Source organism: Salvelinus namaycush, chromosome 19, assembly GCF_016432855.1.
Source record: "Salvelinus namaycush isolate Seneca chromosome 19, SaNama_1.0, whole genome shotgun sequence".
NCBI lineage: Eukaryota > Metazoa > Chordata > Actinopteri > Salmoniformes > Salmonidae > Salvelinus > Salvelinus namaycush.
The window spans coordinates 24,635,132-24,661,079 of NC_052325.1; the positions used below are offsets into that span (position 1 = coordinate 24,635,132).

Sequence of the window (25,948 nt, forward strand, 5' to 3'; positions counted from 1 at the left end):
CTTCCACTAGGCCTAGGTCCCAGATCTGCCTGTGCTGTCTTGCCAACTCCATGTGGAATTCTAATGCCAAACGTTGTTTGGGAAACAAACAGATCTGGGACTTCACCGGTTATGTCAATCAAGCCGCTGACCTCTGGATGTCAAACTCCATTTATTCAATTTCTATTTATTTTATGGTGGTGACTGTCCAGTGTTTTGTGTCTGCTTTGGACACTATTGCTCTGGCTGAGCTTGTAAGTAACTAAACAAAAAAAGAGCTCAGCTGCAATCTGTGTTTAGGATCTCACAGGACATAGGTTGAACATACTTGAACAAACAAACTTTGGACACCAAAAATCCCAGTCTGGCTCTCACTATCTCCGGACTTTATGCTACATGGTATTCTTCACTTGTAGTTCATTGGCTCAGTACTAAGTATCTATTAGTAAATTGTAATACTTAGCTATTGTATTATAGTACAAATTAAAGGTGATTTTGCAAAGAATATAAATCATTGAAAATGAGAACATCCATAGAGAACATGACAGTATCTTGGAAATGTTTGAGTTTTTATTTTAGCAAGGTCCTCATTCGAAGGGCAAAACTGTACATATGGCTGGGCACAGAAAGTCAACAAAGGCGACAATGACTTCTATGCATAAATGTGACAGTTTCCACACAATAGGAGAGATTTGGGATAAGACAAAGGTGGTCTTGATAGGTTTGTCAAGTCTTTAACCATTTGATAGCACTGAGTAGGCCCTGTACTGCAGAAACAAACGTGAAAGTAAACAAAGCAAATCATCCCAACAGAAAGAAAACTGAACATCTAAAAAAAACCAGCATGTGTGTCAAAATCCAGCTACATACAGTAAAGCATTCTCCCAACGTTCTGTGATGTTGCGGCTAGTTTTGCATGATGCAGAAATGTTATGGTAACATTGATTGGAGACCGTGTTCTATGTCAGTCTGCAGATTATTTAAGACTTTTCATTTGCAACTAATCCATTTAGAAACCCAAACAATGTACAGTATTTGTCAGTTCATTAACCCTCATCTGCACAACATGTTTTATTGAATACTTTCTGCCATTACTTTGAACAGGAAATGTAAACTGGACCATTTATCTATACATTTGGGTATTTTTCCATACAAGACAAATGTAAACAATTCTTTTAAATTTGGAGACTAGAGGTCAAAACCATCTAACTGCAATGCAAATTAATACAAGCTAGTTCCCTTTAATTGTGTTTTCGCTATCCCTGAGAACCTAATTCAATAATGAAAGGAACCAAACTCCTGAATAATAAAACACAAGTTCAGCTACAGATAGGCCTTTAAATATTTATAGCGGCGTAAGCCGGGGAGTTAAAACACACAGCCTTAAAGTCGCCACAAAGATAATGGCTCCGGTATTAATGATGGTGCCAAGCTCGGGTGGTGTGTGTGTGGCGGGGGTGTTAAGGGTGTCCATCGACTTTCTCACACACCTCTGCAGCACTGTGAAATCTGAAGTCATCCATTTGGATGTGCTGGGACATATGGGATAACATTTCCCAGACCAGGACAGAGACAGAGACACACACACAGAGGCAATATGCTCTTGAATTCTTGACTTTGTTCAGATGGAACTGATATCCTGGATCTTTTATAATCATAATCCCATATGCCTCCTGATATTGAGCTGAATGGTTCTGATTGCTACAGACAAAAAGGGAGGGATACAGACAAAAAGGGAGGGACTGGCGCAGTCTTGTTCCTGTACACATTTTAAGAATGGAGGAGGAAATGGCACATTAATGACCATATTTGGCCCCATATCTTTTCCAAGGGCTTTGTTTTTAATTGGTCTTAGATGATATCATGGAATACACTTGCAAGAGGCAAAACTGTTTTTTGGACGTATCTCAGTAACACTAGAGGAATGTAGGACAATAGATGGGTTAGCTGACAATATGGAAATTATGTGCACACTTCAATGGGTCAGAAGTCTGTGTGTTGTTGTGATTCTGGATGGCAGATAGCTAGCAACAATGACAAGAAGCTGCCACGTGGGAACTCATAGGTGGCTCGTTTCAGCTAGTTTTATCTTGTTCTTGATACCATGTCTCGTTTTGAGGTGTTTTGACTAATGTCACGTCTATGCTAATGTGGCAAAACATTTGCTAGCTAGCTAACCAACAAATGCAACAATGTTTTTGAGAGACAATTTCTCATTGTGCAAATGTATTTGTTTTCAATACACATTGAAGACGAAATAAAGTTTACATGTTGTCAACAACCCCGTCTGTTTTGCCCCATAGTCGCGCGCGCGTTGGTTTTGTTGCTAGACAACCAACACGTCTACAGTAAAAAATAATATCACTATGTCAACAGGAGGCTTCTGTAAAATCATTGACGTCTGGAGGTTCAGCACAGTAACATAAAAATAATTCTAATTTATTTTGGGCATTTTATGTTTGTGTCTGATTTGTCATCTCTCTAATAGCCGACTTGGAAACAGGTGGAACCCAGAAGCACCAGGTTTCAACACACGACTCTAAGAGCTTTATGTTTCAGGGCCTCGTATCTTTCACTACCCTACTATCTGTCTGACTCTGCGGTGAGTGATTAGCTTTCATACATATTTATTAAAAAGGCCACAGTTTTAGCTATTAGATACTTATCATCCTGAAACAAACCCATACCTAACATGATAGACAGGTATGTACACAAATATTGAAACAGTTATATTGAAACAAACAGTTGTAGGCTTAGATTGTATTCCTCTTGAGGTGAATGAACAGGGACGTAGTGACCGGTAGGACTGTACTGTAGCGATGGTCCCTGTGATGTACTGTAGGTGGTAACCCACCATCCAACCACCAGTACAGCCACCAACCAACCACACAAGAGTGGATCTGAAAGGGAGGGTCCGGTATTGCATAGATACAGTATAAGGTGTAGCTTTTCACAAATGCAGTCACAGTATTTGGGCAACATTTTCATGTTTTCTTTTGTTTTTTATCAAGAGAAAAAAAAAGGTCTTAAGTGGTCACACGGTAGGTAATCCCCGTTATTACAAACTTGATCACATGATCGATCAATATCAGTATAAAAAAATGGCCTTTCGCTGAAACGCTGAGGTTCTCAAGTCCCCGCCCTGTGATGTCACATCATGATGACATCACGTGATGTCAGTGCTAAGAGGCCCCTGTCCAGGGTCACAGTGCAACGACAGGCTCCTCCCCCTCATCACACCCTGCCTTAAAGCTCCTCCTTCCTCTTGCCCTGGTCCCGCCCCCGCAGGCTGCGCATGAAACCTATAAACCCCGCCTCCTGGGGAGAGGAAGAGAGGAGAGGCCTGTTATAAAGATGTAATAGAGGTTAACGGTGTAAATTTAGTATAAAGCAGAGTTTATAAATACAGAAAGTATAGAAATTGTGAAAGTTGGCAGATTCCATATTCAAAGGTAAAAAGGACAACAAAAGTATAAATTAACATTCAATATCTTTTAATAGGGCACTAAGACTATAACCTAGCATAGCAGGATCAAAAGAAACGCCTGCAACTACAATGAACAAAAACATAAAATGAAACATGTAAAGTGTTGGTCCCATGTTAAATGAGTTGAAATAAAAGATTACAGAAATGTTCAATATGCACGAAAAGCTTATTTCTCTAAAATGTTGTGCACAAATTTGTTTATTAGTGAACATTTCTCCTTTGCCAAGATAATCCATCCACCTGGCAGGTGTGACATATCAAGAAGCTGATTAAACAACATGATTACACAGGTGCACCTTGTGCTGGGGACAATAAAAGTCAACTAAAATGTGCAGTTGTGTCACACAACACAATGCAGATGTCTCAAGTTGAGGGAGCGTGCAAATGGCATGCTGACTGCAGGAATGTTCACCAGCTCAGGACCTCCACATCCTGCTTTTTCACCTGCGAGATTCTCTGAGACCAGCCACCTGGACAGCTGATGAAACTGTGGGTTTGCTGATGTCAACATTGTGAACAGCGCCCCATGGTGGAGGTGGGGTTATGGTATGGGCAGGCATAAGCTACAGACAACGAACACAATTGCATTTTATCGATGGCAATTTGAATGCAGAGATACAGTGACGAGATCCCGAGGCTCATTGTCGTACCATTCACCTTCTGCCATCACCTAATGCACGGCCCCATGTCACAAGGATCGGTACACAAATCCTGGAACCTTTATTTATTTCACCTGTATTTAACCAGGTAGGCCAGTTGAGAACAAGTTCACATTTACAACTGTGACCTGGCCAAGATAAACCTGAGAAGGAAACAAAAAATGTTGGGGGAGGTTCTCTTCTGCACTGTTCAACCAATCCAGTAAATGTGGAGGAGGAGCTAAAATGGAGTGTCACCTTGTTTACGTCCAAAAGCGGAAGTCGCATCCCAGACTCTCTTTCCATTTCCCCTGAAAACCGGAACAACCAGTTGTTGGGGTCTCGGCAGAAGATGTCACTTACCCCTCGTTCTCCGTTGTATTTTTCTGCAAACTTCCCATAGTTGTAGTGGTTGAACGTGGGGTAGCCCTCCACACCCTCCTGCTTGCACAGTTCTTGGTTCTGTCCTTTAGTGCAGTCCACAGCAGCATAGGCAATCTGAGGGACAAAGCATATAGTAGCTTACTGTAGCTTCAACATGATATTGTCATCCACAGAACGCAATCTGTAACAGCAACCACAACTAGTTTAGACAATGGTCAGTTACATAAGAACCTCATGGATGTGTAGGATTGTATTGCATTTCTTTGAAACAAATTTCAAAGCGGTTAAAAGCATTATGATTGTTCTAAAGCGTTTACATTTTTGTTGCCATATGCGCTGGACAATGAACAAGCCTACTAGGGTAAAATGTGTGCATGTTGTAAAATACTGGAAAGTTATTCACAACAAGAAAGTGGACATTTACAGTAAATTATTTCAACACGGCTGCTTTGGCACCGACTGAGCTGTTCTGCTCTGTGTCCGCATTGATTCCCGGCACATTCTCAAATTCAGCCTGCAAAGCCAACTGGGTTAAAGGGGAAGTTCAGTTTTTACCACTTATTGTTAGATGGTTCCTCAGTTGCCCCCATAACTCCTATCGATTTTTAGCTAGTCATTTTAGCTAGCAACTGAGCAAAATATCAAACTTTCCCTTTAACCCAGAGCTGTGTGGTGTAAGTTTGTAATGGCTGTTTAAATAAAACCATAACATGGATAACAGTTTCTCCTGTTCCAAAGACAAATTTTAGGGTGAAGAACCATCTACCATTGGGGCTCCCGAGTGGCGCAGAGGTCTAAGGCACTGCATCTCAGCGCTAGAGACCCTGGTTCAATCCCAGGCTGTATCACAACCGGCCGTGATTGGGAGTCCCATAGGGCGGCGCACAATTGGCCCAGCGTCGTCCAGGTTTAGCCGGGGTAGGCCATCATTGTAAATAAGAATTTGTTCTTAACTTACTTGCCTAGTTAAATCAAATAAAGTTGTAAAATAGTGAACATCCCCTTTAAGAAAAATGCTTAATACATTCCTATCAAGCTAGACCATTAAGAGTGGGTGGGAAAAGAAAAATCACTCCTACATAAAAACAACAAAAGAGATTTATGTCGGGGCTGTCGCAGCACGGCAGTCAGAAAAAAAACACCACAAATGAGCCGTAAATACCATCTCTCTGATACATAGCTCACCCCCTCCCTCTGCTCGGCTTGTCCTTTCTGGATGGCTCAAATGTCAGCAGCTGTGTCCCAAATGGCATCCTATTCCCTATGTAGTGCACTATTTTTGAAAGGGAATAAGGTGCCATTTGGGACAGCACACAGCACATTGAGCTTGTCACCATCAAGTAACCACCATCAGTCACCTGAGGACCAATATGTTGAATATGTAAATGATTGATGACTCGGTGAGGCTAAACTAATTGGACAGTTTGACGTGTTGCAATCTCAGACAGGTGAATCCTCTGACATGTAGCCTACATAATAACAACATGAAATGCTCATCTCAGACATTTAAAAAGACAGATTATTTAAATGATTAAAGCTGTTGTCTAACACGCTCTGTTCAGTGAGTGAAAACATAAATGGAAGGATTCAGCATTACTGTCAAAACACAGATGAATGGTTAAACACTTCTTAGATTGCTGTGTGTGTCTGCATGGCCAATAAGGAACCTGTGAACATGAGAGGTATCTCACAGATCAGAGAGGTCTCTTGCCATTTTCAACGTCAAAGGGGTATTTTACAGCAGAAGCTACGCCTAAAAGATACTGGGTCCGCACACTGCAAGTTAGCTCAGTGTTTCCCAACTCCAGTCCTCCAGTACCCCCAACAGTATTGTAACCCTGGACAAGCACACCAGATTCAACTTTTCAACTTATCATCAAGCCCTTAATGAGTTTAATCAGATGTTTTTTTTTGTCTGGGGCTACAACAAAAATGTGTACTGTTGGAAGGTACTGGAGGACTGGAGTTGGGAACCACTGACATAGATTATGTTTTTAAGACCAAAAGGTTGAAACATTGTCAACCAAACACATAGGAACATAAAATATGCATGTGTCTGAACATTTACATGAATATATACATTTTGATCTCCAGCACCTGCTTAGAAACAGTGGAAGCCGTGTGATGCAGTATGTAGCTTTTCCCCATTCCGGGTCTCTTACAGCAGCACCATCACTTACTGTAGAACAGACTGACACACAGCGCAGTACCATCAATCAGAGTTGAAGTAAATTGACATGAGGAGAATGATGATGTAAAAGGATTGTTTTTCCAAAGGTTTCTGGCCAATGCAGTTATTGATTCCCTCTGGTTAATAAGAGCTCCAACAACATCTCATTGATCACAACACAAGAGCTTCAACAATGAGCATTGAGAGATACTGTGTAGAGGACAGTTGGAAGTATATAAAGCCTTGTTCACACTGGCAGTTTGAATCGACTCAAATTCAATTTTCACCTTTGTAGGTGATTTAAAATCTGATAATACAAATCTGATTCCTGGTCATATGACTTGTGTCTAACGGTGAAATCTGATTCATTTGCCCCCAAGTGGTTTTTACGCTGTTATTACCATGACAACTAGCGTAGCCATGTCAGCAAATTACTAGTCTGAAGACACAAATCCAAATTTGGTCACTTGTAACTTGCTGTTTGGACAGTCAGTATTCCAAAACGGATTTGAAAAACAAAACTGATTTGAGCATTAAGGCCTGCAGTGTGAACAAGGCTTTAGAGACACTTCACATTGTGCTTAACGAAGACAGGCAGCAATGTGAATGGGTTCGAACCCGGATCTTCTGTGTGCCATAGGACTGTCAGCCCAAAGCTAAGGCACTAGCTTGGGGAGCTAACACAAGTATTCACATCAAGTCACACATGCATGTCTTCCAGAGTAGGAAAATCACTTGTGGACTATCTACCTGAGGTACTAATTAATGACAGTGTGTGTGTGTGTGTGTGTGTGTGTGTGTGTGTGTGTGTGTGTGTGTGTGTGTGTGTGTTTGTGTGTAGCAGAAAAATCCACCCTGCATAAGGAGGTTATTAGGCTGCTGTATCAAAAAGCCAAGTTCACCGCTTCACGAATCACTACAGTGTTCTCATCACAATTACAACACAGATTTTTGTGAGACGAGTGATTCCGGCCAGCCTCTTTTTATATAACAATATGCTGACATTCAGTTCAATCAGAAAAAGAACATTGCTTGCATTGTACAAAGCCTCTGCATGCACACTGATAGGCCACTTATTCTTCCCTATTCCTCCTTTCTCTTCTTTTATACAATACTGTATGTTATGTTTAATTGGGGTGTTCTTCAAAGCCAGAGCTAAGCTGGTGGTGTTTGTCTCGGGTAAACGAGGCAGAGAAGTAGCCCAATAGACTGATATAGGGCTGTGAACATACCAGTATGACAATATTTTTTCCATGGCAAAAATGGAAAAAAGGAAGCAGATCAAACCGGTCCTTTAAAAATCTCCTGCTGCTGCGAGTAAAATATCATGTTCTAATGCTTGGAAAATAAATAAATGTGACTCTGGATGACAACAGAATGCCGGGGTGGCAGGTAGCCTAGCGGTTAAGAGCGTTGGGCCAGTAACCGAAAGATTGTTGGTTCAAATCCCTGAGCAATCTGTCGATGTGTCCTTGAGCAAGGCACCTAACCCTAATTGCTCATGTTAGTCACTCTTGATAAGAACATCCGCTAAATTACTAAAAATGTCCAAATGTCACAATGTTTGTTTCCAACATCAGGGCCGTTGTCCAAAAGTGTCCTTGCCACGATACTAAGGAGTACTGTGACACTGTTATCCACATCTACTCCTGCATAGTGCCAATACACTGACTGGGGCTTATGCTTTACACTATAAATAGTGAGCGGGCTAAATGAGCTGCACTTCTTTCACTCCTGCCCAGTCACCCCTTTACCTCCTCCAAAGCCCAGGGATAGAGAGGGACAAGAAGGAGCATGAGAAGTAGTTGTTGTTAAGAGAAGTCCCTCCTGTGGATATGTGCATCGGACATCCTTGCTCCTCACACAACAACTACAGCATCCCTCCCTGCCTCCCGCCAGCACTGGCTACACAGAGCTTTTGAGCATTTCTTCTCCCCCAAACTCTTATTGTGACAGTGAAATGGAGGTTGCTACACCCCACCTGCAGACATCTGAATCTGTTCTCAGTGTTGTTTACTCGGAGTTGACACAGGAGATCCTTCAGACACGCAGCGTTACAGACAACCTCTCTCCTCTGGACTATTGAGAGTCTCAGTGACGGAACGGACACATTAGAGAGTGACTTGTTTCAACCGCACCCCGTGAATGGGATCTGGGCTATAGTCAGAGAGCCAGTAGATGGTGCTTTGCGTGCGTCTGGAATAAAGACACTAATTCTTGGACCTAAACTGTGTGGCTGTGCTGATCCACAGCAGAGCCATTCACCGATCAGACACATTCTGGGCTGACAATGAACAATGCAGATCTAATTCTGAACAACAACTATTCCCTTGATATATCAATACTTACACCATTAAGACCAGAATAAAGAGTTACCTCACATTCAGTGATTTAGTAAATGTTTCTAATGTTGTTAGCGTCAGAGATTGGTTTCCACATTCCAACAATATGAATAATGAAAGATATGCATGCCAAATACCAAAGAGCTTTGCTGGACTAAGAAAGAGTGTCACAACCATTACGCATGATGTATTCAAGTCATTTATTCCAACAACACTTCACCTTCTTTGTGTTTGTGGTCATTTAGAGTGTTATAATGATTAACAATGCTAAGCTGAGTGCAGCGAAGCACGTTCCACTGTTGTTCACGGAGTTTGCGTGAGAGTGTGTGTGTATTTTTGAGAACAGAGATGAGTCAGACAGCTAGGGAGGATCTTGTTAACAACTGGAAAGCGTGACTGAGTCAGGGAGTCAGCGGGTATTAGAGTTAAAAGAGGGAGAAGGAGCCATCTAAATGAGTAGTAGTGTCAGAGAGGGCCATCTAAATGAGTAGTACAGTAGTGTCTGAGCGGGCCATCTAAATGAGTAGTACAGTAGTGTCTGAGAGGGCCATCTAAATGAGTAGTACAGTAGTGTCTGAGAGGGCCATCTAAATGAGTAGTAGTGTCAGAGAGGGCCATCTAAATGAGTAGTACAGTAGTGTCTGAGAGGGCCATCTAAATGAGTAGTAGTGTCTGAGAGGGCCATCTAAATGAGTAGTACAGTAGTGTCTGAGAGGGCCATCTAAATGAGTAGTAGTGTCTGAGAGGGCCATCTAAATGAGTAGTAGTGTCTGAGAGGGCCATCTAAATGAGTAGTAGTGTCTGAGAGGGCCATCTAAATGAGTAGTAGTGTCTGAGAGGGCCATCTAAATGAGTGGTAGTGTCTGAGAGGGCCATCTAAATGAGTAGTACAGTAGTGTCTGAGAGGGCCATCTAAATGAGTAGTACAGTAGTGTCTGAGAGGGCCATCTAAATGAGTAGTACAGTAGTGTCTGAGAGGGCCATCTAAATGAGCAGTAGTGTCTGAAAGGGCCATCTAAATGAGCAGTAGTGTCTGAGAGGGCCATCTAAATGAGTAGTACAGTAGTGTCTGAGAGGGCCATCTAAATGAGTAGTACAGTAGTGTCTGAGAGGGCCATCTAAATGAGTAGTACAGTAGTGTCTGAGAGGGCCATCTAAATGAGTAGTAGTGTCTGAGAGGGCCATCTAAATGAGTAGTAGTGTCTGAGAGGGCCATCTAAATGAGTAGTAGTGTCATCAGTACATTGAGAAAGAGAAAATAGATGTGAGATTCAGGAGAGGGCTGGAGGGAGGCTCACCTTGCGGTCCTCTTTAAAGAGATCTGCTGCAGTGGTGAAATGAGGGACAGCGTTCTTGCAGTGGGGACACCCTGTTAGGGAGCAGAGAATTATGGTCATTATCACAGCATGACCCTTGACCTTTAATGTTGTGAACTGCATTTCACCCCAACTAGAATGTGACATTGGCTCACCCCAACTGACATGAATACCACACAATGACATTATAACAGGAGGAATTGTAATTCAAACACACAAAATGTCTAATCTATGGTCATATGCTCTCCTTCTCTCTCACACAAACACACAGGCAAGAATGCACACAACACACACACGCCCTGTCCCTGCATGTCACTTACACAATTACCCCACATTAGTAATGGTGCACTTGTATTTTATAGGGAGGTATAAATCCCTTTACTGGAGTCATAAATGAAACCTCCCTGGCGCTTTCCTCGGGATATTCATATCCGTCACCAGCCCCCTGAACACCACACACACCACACACCAGGTGAGAGGATTGGTGTGTGTCCGTGCGTGTGCGCCCACCCAGCCCTTTACATACAGGGACATGTACAGCCCTCCCTGTGTGTCACACAGTCTGTCTGACAAGCTGTCCACTTTGCTAACAGACTGACGTCACAGCCATAGTTCACCACAGTGATACGAAGGTTAGCAAAAAGGTGAATCAAGCATTTCAACTCCTCACTAAAAGTTTTGTTGAATGGCACATTTTCCAAAAGAAAAAAAAATATTCAGATATCTGCCGCTGCGAAACAAAGCTTGGATTGTGACACACTCTGCACGACCTCATTTATGGACCATAATGAGAGTGATTATACATACATCCCCCCCCCCCCCGATAATTATCAGAGCTGAGAGGATGGGCTTGGCTCCAGGCCTGTGGGGGTTGGTTAATGTGGACCTGCCTCATTGACCACAGTGCACAGCTAATGGCTACTCTCTTGAACACCTAAAGTTGTTTCAGAAGAGGGGATAACAACCTCTAAAATGCTGGATATCTAATGGCAACCTTTTCCTCAAGTCTTTTACAGGTGTTTCTCAGCAGGGTGATACACACCAGCCAGAGAGAGGCCACACCTGCTTGGAGACAACTACTGTACATACTCACTTTTTAGAAGTGCTTACTGAAATCATTATTGTCACATAAGAACCCTGTCCTTTTCTTGTGAAAGCCTCCTCAGTCAGCCTCAGTCCCTTTCAGGTACAGTAATCATTGACATTCAAGAACAGAACTACAGGGTGGCGCAGCAAGCCTCCTACTTTGATTTTCCCGTTTTCATTTCATAGTAGAAGAATGTAAAATCTGTTGAATCTTCTTCTGTAATTGGTGGCAGAGCTATAGTAAACTCAGCAAAAAAAGAAACGTCCTCTCACTGGCAACTGTGTTCATTTTCAGCAAACTTAACATGTGTAAATATTTGTATGAACATAACAAGATTCAACAACAGACAAACTGAACAAGTTCCACAGACATGTGACGAACAGAAATGGAATAATGTGTCACTGAACAAAATCAAAAGTAACAGTCAGTATCTGCTGTGGCCACCAGCTGCATTAAGTACTGCAGTGCATCTCCTCCTCATGGACTGCACCAGATTTGCCAGTTCTTGCTGTGAGATGGGGCCCTAGCACTCAACCTCCGATCCAACAGGTCCCAGACGAGATCCGGGCTCTTCGCTGGCCATGGCAGAACACAGACATTCCTGTCTTGCAGGAAATCACGCACAGAACGAGCACTATGGCTGGTGGCATTGTCACGCTGGAGGGTCATGTCAGGATGAGCCTGCAGGAAGGGTACCACATGAGGGAGGAGGATGTCTTTCCTGTAATGTACAGCGTTGAGATTGCCTGCAATGACAACAAGCTCAGGATGATGCTTTGACACACCGCCCCAGATCATGACGGACCCTCCACCTCCAAATCGATCCCGCTCCAGAGTACAGGCCTCGGTGTAACGCTCATTCCTTCGACGATAAACGCGAATCCGATCATCACCCCTGGTGAGACAAAACCACAACTCGTCAGTGAAGAGCACTTTTTGCCAGTCCTGTCTGGTCCAGCGAAGGTGGGTTTGTGCCCATAGGCGATGTTGTTGCCAGTGATGTCTGGTGAGGACCTGCCTTACAACAGGCCTACAAGCCCTCAGTCCAGCCTCTCTCAGCCTATTGCGGACAGTCTGAGCACTGATGGAGGGATTGTGCATTCCATATTCACATCGACGGGACAGTAATGGAGAAGGTGGAAAGTTTTAAGTTCCTCGGCGTACACATCACGGACAAACTGAAATGGTCCAACCACACAGACAGCGTGGTGAAGAAGGCGCAGCAGCGCCTTTTCAACCTCAGGAGGCTGAAGAAAATCGGCGTGTCACCAAAAACACTCACAAACTTTTACAGATGCACAATCGAGAGCATCCTGTCGGGATGTATCACCGCCTGGTACGGCAACTGCTCCGCCCACAACCGTAAGGCTCTCCAGAGGGTAGTGAGGTCTGCACAACGCATCACCGGGGGCAAACTACCTGCCCTCCAGGACACCTACACCACCCGATGTCACAGGAAGGCCAAAAAGATCATCAAGGACAACAACCACCCGAGCCACCACCTGTTCACCCCGCTATCATCCAGAAGGCGAGGTCAGTACAGGTGCATCAAAGCAGGGACCAAGAGACTGAAAAACAGCTTTTATCTCAAGGCCATCAGACTGTTAAACAGCCACCACTAACATTGAGTGGCTGCTGCCAACATACTGACTCAACTCCAGCCACTGGAAAAATTGATGTAATAAATGTATCACTAGCCACTTTAAACAATGCCACTTCATATGTTTACATACCCTACATTACTCATCTCATATGTATATACTGTACTCTATACCATCCACTGCATCTTGCCTATGCCGTTCTATACCATCACTCATTCATATATTTTTTTATGTACATATTCTTATTCATTCCTTTACACTTGTGTGTATAAGGTAATTGTTGTGAAATTGTTAGGTTAGATTACTCGTTGGATATTACTACATAGTCGGAACTAGAAGCACAAGCATTTCGCTACACTCGCATTAACATCTGCTAACCATGTGTATGTGACAAATAAAATTTGATTTGATTCCTGGTGTAACTCGGGCAGTTGCTGTTGTCATCCTGTACCTGTCCCGCAGGTGTGATGTTCGGGTTGTACCGATCCTGTGCAGGTGTTGTTACACGTGGTCTGCCACTGCGAGGATGATAAGCTGTCCATCCTGTCTCGCTGTCTTAGACGTCTCACAGTACAGACATTGCAATTTATTGCCCTGGCCATATCTGCAGTCCTCATGCCTCCTTGCAGCATGCCTAAGACACGTTCACACAGATGAGCAGGGACCCTGGGCATCTTTCTTTTGGTGTTTTTCCAGAGTCAGTAGAAAGGCCTCTTTAGTGTCCTAAGTTTTCATAACTGTGACCTTAATTGCCTACCGTCTGTAAGCTGTTAGTGTCTTAACGAACGTTCCACAGGTGCATGTTCATGAATTGTTTATGGTTCGTTGAACAAACATGGGAAACAGTGTTTAAACCCTTTACAGTGAAGATCTGTGAAGATATTTGGATTTTTATCAAATTATCTTTGAAAGACAGGGTCCTGAAAAAGGGACGTTTTTTTTGTTGCTGAGTTTATATCCTGTATGTGCTTTCTCTCTCCAATATGTGTAGGTTATAATATACCAACTATTTTGCGTCTACACTTCACACCTGAAAGTGACAATTCAAATATAGCTTTCGGTACTCAATGAAATCACCCTTAAGCATTTGTGTTGTAAATTAGAATCTTTCCCCACTAATTAGCTTAAAAAGGTACGACAAACAAGCATTTCATGAAGTGCAACATAAAAGTCAATTAGCAGGAATTTCCCGGGGATAGGTGGAGGTAACGTTACCCTCCCTGGCATATGTGTATAGGCAGCAGTTTAGTTCAGAAAAAAATCTGACGAAGAGGAGGCTGGAAATTAGAAGAGACGGAAGACCTCCTTTAGGTAACAATGAACATATCTGAAGGCATTTGATTAGAGAGTCTTCATGTGTTAGTGACTAGTTTGATCTCTCAAAGCCCCTGACAGGCGGATGTTCCACAGAGGATTAGACAACGTTGGCTGCCTCCCAAATGGAACTCCACTCCCTGTCTCCCGGTTGGGTGCCATATGGGACTCAGCCTTGGAGTAGAGAAAGAAAAAGAGAAGGTTGTTATTGCCTCGTACAGGAAAAGCCAAGAGGCATTTAGGAGTTGTTTTGCTTCATGTTAACTAATAGGAAGACGGAAGGTGCAGTGATGAGCGCAGTCTTTGAAGGCTCTTATCAGACAGTGACTTCAGGGCTGCTTGTGAGTTAGTTCATCACATGAACATGTCCTGCATCAACTGGGAAGTGAGTGAGTGAGTGTCCAGTGAAAGGATATTGAGATGCTGTACCTGTCAATGTCGTCTACAATGTTTACCCCTCTAGCACTACAAGTCTATTTTGGGCATTCTGTCATTTTCTGGTCCCTTCACAGCTTAGGTGTGGCTACATCAGATGATGGCAGAGAAAAAGACTAGATTTATGTACTGGTGGTGTAAAACTTGACTTAAATCCTTTAGTTCCCTGGGGAACATAGGTCATCAAATTGGTGGTGTAAAAATCCAATCAATCAAATGTAGTTATATTGGACATCAACAATTTGTGTTGTTGTCTGGCAGGCAGGGTGCTTACATGGTGATGTGATGGGAGGTTATTTGGAAGTGAACTCATGAGGTAGCCCAGCCTGAGACTTAACAGCCCAAATATCAACCTTGGACCTTTAGGATGTCCTTTTGGGCTAATGGTTGAGACGTTGGGTTGGCAAACAGGAGACCCGAGGTCAATTCCCACTGGTTACACTTACATGGTGCGTAAAACATGACGAGGGCATGCTTCTTCTTCTTCAGCGCTTCCCTGAAGTCCTCCATTCCTAGATGGCTGACGCTGGACGGCTTGTCTTCCCAGGACTGCTCTGGGGGAGGGGGCGCCAGGGGGCTGGTATAACAAAACCAGACAAGACGATAAGGTATGATACACACCAACACTTGTGACTAGAAATGTTGACAACTGCCTGAGTTGAAGCCCATTGATCAGCATATGACACTAATCCTGTGCTGGCAGGTAGACCCTGGATTATTGAAAAGCAGAAACAAGTATAAGATCATGACTCACTTCTGTAGAAACTCTATGATCTTGTCCTTGCTCCTGAGGTGGGGTAGCGTGAACTTCTCCTCTCCCTTCTCAAAGTACTTAACGGTGGGGAAGCCGGAGATCTTGAAGCGGTCTCCCACTGCCTTGTGGATGGTGGTGTCCACAGCTGCCAGAACACCAGGGCTCTGGAGCAACAAGAGTCAGATCAGGATACAACACCGTCATCACGTCATAGATCAGCTAGTTCTGACTGGATCACGGCCCTTACGGCTCAACTCAGCCCAGTGAGAATAAAGCAAAACCATTATAAAAACGTAAGCACATACACAGAGTTTAGGGGACGCACTCTTTTCACACAATGTTGCCCGGTGGGTGGTACTGATGTAAAAGTCACGGTGGGAGTACATTTCATTGAGCACACGGGTTCACAGTGTCGAGAACGAGCTGAGCACTCGCTCCTGTCCAGATCGTGGAATCTATTGAACACACCGCTAAGCCATAGACTACTGGTTGGCTAAACCTAAGTAACAGATGATACCATTTCATCAGGCAGCCACAAAGATGAAGTAAACAAATGTAAATCTCTGAATTCAAGTTATGTTTGCCATTTCATGCAGCCGCAGAACAGAAAGAAGCTAATCAAAAGATATTATATTCGAATTTCGCATTGTTTAATGTTGAGAGATATTAACATTCAAAAAGTAATGACACTGGGTGTGTAAGTACACCTCCAGGATGCTATGGTAAAGTCAGCCTCATGTATAAGCCCTCCAACAAATAAACCCAAGAACATCCAAAACCCATCAGATGAACAGTTTTTAATGAAGCCAGCAATTCAAATGATTCATCTCAGTGACTGACAGTAGACAGGTATTAGTGCATGTTGACTAACCAATTGCAGTAAAATGAGATTAAATCAGCTTCATACATTTCATTCGGGTGAGTTTAGTAGATTGGCTTGATAACGGCATTGACGTTGTTGGTTTGCTAGCAAGCAAAACTTGACGCTACACATCGTTCACGTTTGGGAAAACTGTTCCAGCCAATTGGTAGCTACAGTAGCAAATGTTAGATCAAATAAAGCTAAATTATCTACTAATATAAAAGTGCAGTTATAAAGTAGAAAGTATAAATCTACCATAGCTTAATTTATGAATTAGGTCCCAGGCGGAGGGTTTTCGGTTGAACGTGGACGCGCATCGGATAGTACTTGCACTTTGAAATCCACGCACACTGACGTATAGCACTGCCCACCGGGAGAAATGGCGTGTAAAGATTGTGTTCCCAAAGTTTACAGTGTACCAAACAAAACAGCAGCTCCTAAATAACTTTCAGGAGAGATTAAAATAACAAGATTATTTGTAAGATTAGCCTCCACAATAGAGGTACATTTTTAAAAATAAAAACAGTTGCCCCCTCTATAACGAGGTATTTCAATACAGGCCAAATAAAAACACTGAAAAAACACACATTTTCACTCTATGTACTTCTATATAAAGTAGAAGGAGAAAAATAGATGACTTCAGCGGTCTCCTGTGCTCAGGGTGTAAGTAGTACAGCCTCCAGGCAGCACATCCGCATTAGGTAATGTGGGAGCTCTTCCCATTGACCTCCAAGCACTGGGTCTGGGCAGGGAGCCGAGGAGAAGAGGAGGAAGGGAGGAGGGGGGACAGGAGAACAGATTGGGTCCAAGCTGCAGCTCTCCAGGCAGGCCGCTGCACGGGGACAGCACAGGGAGAGATGAGATAATTGCTCCAATCATGAGGCGATCTCTGGAGATTTTTATTGGCCTGCCCCTGGCTCTGCCTCAGGGCTGGAGGAGTGCAGCATTACCATAGTGGAGAGGACAGACACACCCTGCTAATCAGAAACACATAAGGAGCTCTGGCAGCCAGTGAGTCCAGCGTGTCAGACTCTGACTGCACCAGCCAAGTACAAGGCCAAGTGGGGTTAAAGTTCTGTTGTTCAGATAGTACATATCTCACAGCTAGGGTTTGGAATAAGTTACTTTTACAGAGTGGAGTTGCAAGGCTTCAACATAAGTATGAACATACATTTAAAAACACAGAAACAACACGAGCTCTCTGTTGCATGCAAACACACTCACGCATCAAAAGCACCCTGTATATACACCATCATTGTACTTACATTTTTGTCTTTGTTGAGGTACTCAGCAGCTTCATCATACTCTGGCTTCATCTTCTTACAATGGCCACACCCTGCAGGTGAAAACACAAACAGACCTGACTAGCTGAGCGACGATGACTTATCGCTAAATATTATAAAAGAGACATGACTTGCCGCACGACGATGACTGAACGAACATAAACAGAAATGACAAGCCGAGTGAAGATGTGCTAACGGTAGTGTTAGGGATTCTCACCATACTTACCCATAATCACATTAGAAGTAAATGGCCTTAATAGAACCAACCAAGTGCGTTAATTGAATGAATCAAGCCATTGACAACATTACATTCTCAGTAGGGCCTCATCCAAGTAACATTCAAATAAACTGCAGGAATTCTCCTCCGTTCCCGCCAACGGTTTTCAACTCAACACTGGCAGTTCTACTATATAGAAATGTACACTGAGTGTACAATACATTAAGAACACCTTCCCAGTATTGCGTTGCACACCCTGTTGCCAGAGTGATGGGGGAGAAGACAGTTTAAGCGAGACCTGACGTAGCAGGGTTGGGGATGCGATAGGACTAGTGTTCCCATACAGTGTGAGAACTAGCTGGGTGGACTGTGTGTGTGTGTGTGTGAGACACTGTGTGTGTGTGTGTGTGTGTGTGAGACACTGTGTGTGTGTGTGTGTGTGTGAGACACTGTGTGTGTGTGTGTGTGTGTGTGTGTGTGTGTGTGTGTGTGTGTGTGTGTGTGTGACACTGTGTGTGACACTGTGTGTGTAAGCTTGACTTGCTTGCCAACAGGGCTGTGACAACAAATTCCTGCGTCATGAATAAATGCTGTGTTCAATAAAAAAATGTATGAGCTCTGCAGCAATGCAACTTATTTTTAAACAACTTTCAGACTCTGAACTCAATATTTTTACCAAGCATCCACTAGATGTTTTGTTGTTGGTATATTGTAAAGAGTAGCCTATGCTGTTTGAAGAGCAGAGTGTGTGTGTATATTTCCTATACAGCATGGTTGGATGGAACCGCAAGATCTTTAGTTGGCACACTGCCATATTCAAAAACAGCTGTGAACTGTCCTTAAAATCAGCTACAGCTGTAATATACACAAAATCAATACAACACACTGCTGCATTCAAAATATGTATTCATGTTTAAATTGTACTATTTTTGTAGAATTGTCAGACAGGATGTATGTGAAGGAGGGGAGCACTGCCTCTGTCTGACCTTAAAAAGAGGAGTGTAAAAGAAGGAGACAGAGGAATAAAATAGTATTATTCTATTCTCTGCATCATCTCCTCTCTACTGGTGCCATCACCTTAATTTACTGTCTGGGGACGGAGGGTTAAGCTAGATGTAATGTTTCTGGGTCACAGCAGGGGAGTGTGTGTGTTTCTGTTGGAGAGTTGGAGAGACAAGGGCTTCGCGGCTATTAAAAAAAGGCTGCTTCAGTGGGCGGCTGAACGCATCTCCTCTCTATCACCAGTCTGAATAGACTAGAGGATGCTGGGTAATATGCCAGTTGGGAGGCCAGATCCTAATATGCCAGTTGTTCAGCCATTCACAGACATGAATTGGTCTCTATACATCCTGCATCTACAGCAGCACAAACACAACTGAACCAGCCACAGTGTGGAGGGAGGGAGGGAGCAGCACAGACAACTGAACCAGCCACAGTGTGGAGGGAGGGAGGGAGCAGCACAGACAACTGAACCAGCCACAGTGTGGAGGGAGGGAGGGAGCAGCACAGACAACTGAACCAGCCACAGTGTGGAGGGAGGGAGGGAGCAGCACAGACAACTGAACCAGCCACAGTGTGGAGGGAGGGAGGGAGCAGCACAGACAACTGAACCAGCCACAGTGTGGAGGGAGGGAGGGAGCAGCACAGACAACTGAACCAGCCACAGTGTGGAGGGAGGGAGGGAGCAGCACAGACAACTGAACCAGCCACAGTGTGGAGGGATGGAGGGAGCAGCACAGACAACTGAACCAGCCACAGTGTGGAGGGAGGGAGGGAGCAGCACAGACAACTGAACCAGCCACAGTGTGGAGGGAGGGAGGGAGCAGCACAGACAACTGAACCAGCCACAGTGTGGAGGGAGGGAGGGAGCAGCACAGACAACTGAACCAGCCACAGTGTGGAGGGAGGGAGGGAGCAGCACAGACAACTGAGCCAGCCACAGTGTGGAGGGAGGGAGGGAGCAGCACAAACAACTGAGCCAGCAGTGTGGAGGGAGGGAGGGAGCAGCACAGACAACTGAACCAGCCACAGTGTGGAGGGAGGGAGCAGCACAGACAACTGAACCAGCCACAGTGTGGAGGGAGGGAGGGAGCAGCACAGACAACTGAACCAGCCACAGTGTGGAGGGAGGGAGGGAGCAGCACAGACAACTGAACCAGCCACAGTGTGGAGGGAGGGAGGGAGCAGCACAGACAACTGAACCAGCCACAGTGTGGAGGGAGGGAGGGAGCAGCACAGACAACTGAACCAGCCACAGTGTGGAGGGATGGAGGGAGCAGCACAGACAACTGAACCAGCCACAGTGTGGAGGGAGGGAGGGAGCAGCACAGACAACTGAACCAGCCACAGTGTGGAGGGAGGGAGGGAGCAGCACAGACAACTGAACCAGCCACAGTGTGGAGGGAGGGAGGGAGCAGCACAGACAACTGAACCAGCCACAGTGTGGAGGGAGGGAGGGAGCAGCACAAACAACTGAGCCAGCCACAGTGTGGAGGGAGGGAGGGAGCAGCACAGACAACTGAACCAGCCACAGTGTGGAGGGAGGGAGGGAGCAGCACAGACAACTGAACCAGCCACAGTGTGGAGGGAGGGAGGGAGCAGCACAGACAACTGAACCAGCCACAGTGTGGAGGGAGGGAGGGAGCAGCACAGACAACTGAACCAGCCACAGTGTGGAGGGAGGGAGGGAGCAGCACAGACAACTGAACCAGCCACAGTGTGGAGGGAGGGAGGGAGCAGCACAGACAACTGAACCAGCCACAGTGTGGAGGGAGGGAGGGAGCAGCACAGACAACTGAACCAGCCACAGTGTGGAGGGAGGGAGGGAGCAGCACAGACAACTGAACCAGCCACAGTGTGGAGGGAGGGAGGGAGCAGCACAGACAACTGAACCAGCCAACAGTGTGGAGGGAGGGAGGGAGCAGCACAGACAACTGAACCAGCCACAGTGTGGAGGGAGGGAGGGAGCAGCACAGACAACTGAACCAGCCACAGTGTGGAGGGAGGGAGGGAGCAGCACAGACAACTGAACCAGCCAGTGTGTGGAGGGAGGGAGGGAGCAGCACAGACAACTGAACCAGCCAGTGTGTGGAGGGAGGGAGGGAGGGAGGGAGGGAGCAGCACAGACAACTGAACCAGCCAGTGTGTGGAGGGAGGGAGGGAGCAGCACAGACAACTGAACCAGCCACAGTGTGGAGGGAGGGAGGGAGCAGCACAGACAACTGAATCAGCCAACAGTGTGGAGGGAGGGAGGGAGCAGCACAGACAACTGAACCAGCCAACAGTGTGGAGGGAGGGAGGGAGCAGCACAGACAACTGAACCAGCCAACAGTGTGGAGGGAGGGAGGGAGCAGCACAGACAACTGAACCAGCCAACAGTGTGGAGGGAGGGAGGGAGCAGCACAGACAACTGAACCAGCCAGTGTGTGGAGGGAGGGAGGGAGGGAGCAGCACAGACAACTGAACCAGCCAGTGTGTGGAGGGAGGGAGGGAGGGAGGGAGCAGCACAGACAACTGAACCAGCCAGTGTGTGGAGGGAGGGAGGGAGCAGCACAGACAACTGAACCAGCCACAGTGTGGAGGGAGGGAGGGAGCAGCACAGACAACTGAATCAGCCAACAGTGTGGAGGGAGGGAGGGAGCAGCACAGACAACTGAACCAGCCAACAGTGTGGAGGGAGGGAGGGAGCAGCACAGACAACTGAACCAGCCAACAGTGTGGAGGGAGGGAGGGAGCAGCACAGACAACTGAACCAGCCAACAGTGTGGAGGGAGGGAGGGAGCAGCACAGACAACTGAACCAGCCAGTGTGTGGAGGGAGGGAGGGAGGGAGCAGCACAGACAACTGAACCAGCCAGTGTGTGGAGGGAGGGAGGGAGGGAGCAGCACAGACAACTGAACCAGCCAGTGTGTGGAGGGAGGGAGGGAGGGAGCAGCACAGACAACTGAACCAGCCAGTGTGTGGAGGGAGGGAGGGAGCAGCACAGACAACTGAACCAGCCACAGTGTGGAGGGAGGGAGGGAGCAGCACAGACAACTGAACCAGCCAACAGTGTGGAGGGAGGGAGGGAGCAGCACAGACAACTGAACCAGCCACAGTGTGGAGGGAGGGAGGGAGCAGCACAGACAACTGAACCAGCCAACAGTGTGGAGGGAGGGAGCTGCACAGACAACTGAACCAGCCACAGTGTGGAGGGAGGGAGGGGGCAGCACAGACAACTGAACCAGCCACAGTGTGGAGGGAGGGAGCAGCACAGACAACTGAACCAACCACAGTGTGGAGGGAGGGAGGGAGCAGCACAGACAACTGAACCAGCCACCAGTGTGGAGGGAGGGAGGGAGCAGCACAGACAACTGAACCAGCCACAGTGTGGAGGGAGGGAGGGATCAGCACAGACAACTGAACCAGCCACAGTGTGGAGGGAGGGAGGGAGGGAGCAGGACAGACAACTGAACCAACCACAGTGTGGAGGGAGGGAGCAGCACAGACAACTGAACCAGCCAACAGTGTGGAGGGAGGGAGGGAGCAGCACAGACAACTGAACCAGCCAACAGTGTGGAGGGAGGGAGCAGCACAGACAACTGAACCAGCCAACAGTGTGGAGGGAGGGAGCAGCACAGACAACTGAACCAACCACAGTGTGGAGGGAGGGAGCAGCACAGACAACTGAATCAGCCACAGTGTGGAGGGAGGGAGGGAGCAGCACAGACAACTGAACCAGCCAACAGTGTGGAGGGAGGGAGCAGCACAGACAACTGAACCAGCCAACAGTGTGGAGGGAGGGAGCAGCACAGACAACTGAACCAGCCACAGTGTGGAGGGAGGGAGGGAGCAGCACAGACAACTGAACCAGCCACAGTGTGGAGGGAGGGAGGGAGCAGCACAGACAACTGAACCAGCCACAGTGTGGAGGGAAGGAGGGAGCAGCACAGACAACTGAACCAGCCACAGTGTGGAGGGAAGGAGGGAGCAGCACAGACAACTGAACCAGCCACAGTGTGGAGGGAAGGAGGGAGCAGCACAGACAACTGAACCAGCCACAGTGTGGAAGGAAGGAGGGAGCAGCACAGACAACTGAACCAGCCACAGTGTGGAGGGAAGGAGGGAGCAGCACAGACAACTGAACCAGCCACAGTGTGGAGGGAGGGAGGGAGCAGCACAGACACAACTGAACCAGCCACAGTGTGGAGGGAGGGAGGGAGCAGCACAGACAACTGAACCAGCCACAGTGTGGAGGGAGGGAGGGAGCAGCACAGACAACTGAACCAGCCACAGTGTGGAGGGAGGGAGCAGCACAGACAACTGAACCAGCCACAGTGTGGAGGGAGGGAGCAGCACAGACAACTGAACCAGCCACAGTGTGGAGGGAGGGAGGGACCAGCACAGACAACTGAACCAGCCACAGTGTGGAGGGAGGGAGGGAGCAGCACAGACAACTGAACCAGCCACAGTGTGGAGGGAGGGAGGGAGCAGCACAGACAACTGAACCAGCCACAGTGTGGAGGGAGGGAGGGAGCAGCACAGACAACTGAACCAACCACAGTGTGGAGGGAGGGAGGGAGCAGCACAGACAACTGAACCAACCACAGTGTGGAGGGAGGGAGGGAGCAGCACAGACAACTGAACCAGCCACAGTGTGGAGGGAGGGAGGGAGCAGCACAGACAACTGAACCAGCCACAGTGTGGAGGGAGGGAGGGAGCAGCACAGACAACTGAACCAGCCACAGTGTGGAGGGAGGGAGGGAGCAGCACAGACAACTGAACCAGCCACAGTGTGGAGGGAGGGAGGGAGCAGCACAGACAACTGAACCAGCCACAGTGTGGAGGGAGGGAGGGAGCAGCACAGACAACTGAACCAGCCACAGTGTGGAGGGAGGGAGGGAGGGAGCAGCACAGACAACTGAACCAGCCAACAGTGTGGAGGGAGGGAGGGAGCAGCACAGACAACTGAACCAGCCAACAGTGTGGAGGGAGGGAGGGAGCAGCACAGACAACTGAACCAGCCACAGTGTGGAGGGAGGGAGGGAGGGAGCAGCACAGACAACTGAACCAGCCAGTGTGTGGAGGGAGGGAGGGAGGGAGCAGCACAGACAACTGAACCAGCCAGTGTGTGGAGGGAGGGAGGGAGGGAGCAGCACAGACAACTGAACCAGCCAGTGTGTGGAGGGAGGGAGGGAGCAGCACAGACAACTGAACCAGCCACAGTGTGGAGGGAGGGAGGGAGCAGCACAGACAACTGAACCAGCCAACAGTGTGGAGGGAGGGAGGGAGCAGCACAGACAACTGAACCAGCCACAGTGTGGAGGGAGGGAGGGAGCAGCACAGACAACTGAACCAGCCAACAGTGTGGAGGGAGGGAGCTGCACAGACAACTGAACCAGCCACAGTGTGGAGGGAGGGAGGGGGCAGCACAGACAACTGAACCAGCCACAGTGTGGAGGGAGGGAGGGAGCAGCACAGACAACTGAACCAGCCACAGTGTGGAGGGAGGGAGCAGCACAGACAACTGAACCAACCACAGTGTGGAGGGAGGGAGGGAGCAGCACAGACAACTGAACCAGACACCAGTGTGGAGGGAGGGAGGGAGCAGCACAGACAACTGAACCAGCCACAGTGTGGAGGGAGGGAGGGATCAGCACAGACAACTGAACCAGCCACAGTGTGGAGGGAGGGAGGGAGGGAGCAGGACAGACAACTGAACCAACCACAGTGTGGAGGGAGGGAGCAGCACAGACAACTGAATCAGCCACAGTGTGGAGGGAGGGAGGGAGCAGCACAGACAACTGAACCAGCCAACAGTGTGGAGGGAGGGAGCTGCACAGACAACTGAACCAGCCACAGTGTGGAGGGAGGGAGGGAGCAGCACAGACAACTGAACCAGCCACCAGTGTGGAGGGAGGGAGGGAGCAGCACAGACAACTGAACCAGCCACAGTGTGGAGGGAGGGAGGGATCAGCACAGACAACTGAACCAGCCACAGTGTGGAGGGAGGGAGGGAGGGAGCAGGACAGACAACTGAACCAACCACAGTGTGGAGGGAGGGAGCAGCACAGACAACTGAATCAGCCACAGTGTGGAGGGAGGGAGGGAGCAGCACAGACAACTGAACCAGCCAACAGTGTGGAGGGAGGGAGGGAGCAGCACAGACAACTGAACCAGCCAACAGTGTGGAGGGAGGGAGGGAGCAGCACAGACAACTGAACCAGCCAACAGTGTGGAGGGAGGGAGCAGCACAGACAACTGAACCAGCCAACAGTGTGGAGGGAGGGAGCAGCACAGACAACTGAACCAGCCACAGTGTGGAGGGAGGGAGGGAGCAGCACAGACAACTGAACCAGCCACAGTGTGGAGGGAAGGAGGGAGCAGCACAGACAACTGAACCAGCCACAGTGTGGAGGGAAGGAGGGAGCAGCACAGACAACTGAACCAGCCACAGTGTGGAGGGAAGGAGGGAGCAGCACAGACAACTGAACCAGCCACAGTGTGGAGGGAAGGAGGGAGCAGCACAGACAACTGAACCAGCCACAGTGTGGAGGGAAGGAGGGAGCAGCACAGACAACTGAACCAGCCACAGTGTGGAGGGAAGGAGGGAGCAGCACAGACAACTGAACCAGCCACAGTGTGGAGGGAGTGAGGGAGCAGCACAGACAACTGAACCAGCCACAGTGTGGAGGGAGGGAGGGGGCAGCACAGACAACTGAACCAGCCACAGTGTGGAGGGAGGGAGGGAGCAGCACAGACAACTGAACCAGCCACAGTGTGGAGGGAGGGAGGGAGCAGCACAGACAACTGAACCAGCCAGTGTGTGGAGGGAGGGAGGGAGCAGCACAGACAACTGAACCAGCCACAGTGTGGAGGGAGGGAGGGAGGGAGGGAGGGAGCAGCACAGACAACTGAACCAGCCACAGTGTGGAGGGAGGGAGGGAGCAGGACAGACAACTGAACCAGCCAGTGTGTGGAGGGAGGGAGGGAGCAGCACAGACAACTGAACCAGCCACAGTTTGGAGGGAGGGAGGGAGCAGCACAGACAACTGAACCAGCCACAGTGTGGAGGGAGGGAGGGGGCAGCACAGACAACTG

General features: G+C 47.6%; 1 protein-coding gene across 1 annotated transcript in view; it reads right to left on the reverse strand.

The window, feature by feature from the left end:
• Positions 1–529: 529 nt before the first annotated feature.
• The window catches only part of pdia5 (protein disulfide isomerase family A, member 5), a 75,721-nt gene continuing 50,302 nt past the window's right edge, over positions 530–25,948 (reverse strand). The window contains exons 12-17 of the mRNA XM_039014693.1: positions 17,635–17,705; positions 15,508–15,671; positions 15,200–15,330; positions 10,299–10,369; positions 4,468–4,602; positions 530–3,297 (exon numbers count right to left, since the gene is read on the reverse strand). Coding sequence (XP_038870621.1) covers positions 3,226–3,297; positions 4,468–4,602; positions 10,299–10,369; positions 15,200–15,330; positions 15,508–15,671; positions 17,635–17,705 — 644 coding nt within the window. The 3' untranslated portion in view covers positions 530–3,225. The remainder of the gene's footprint in view (positions 3,298–4,467; positions 4,603–10,298; positions 10,370–15,199; positions 15,331–15,507; positions 15,672–17,634; positions 17,706–25,948) is intronic.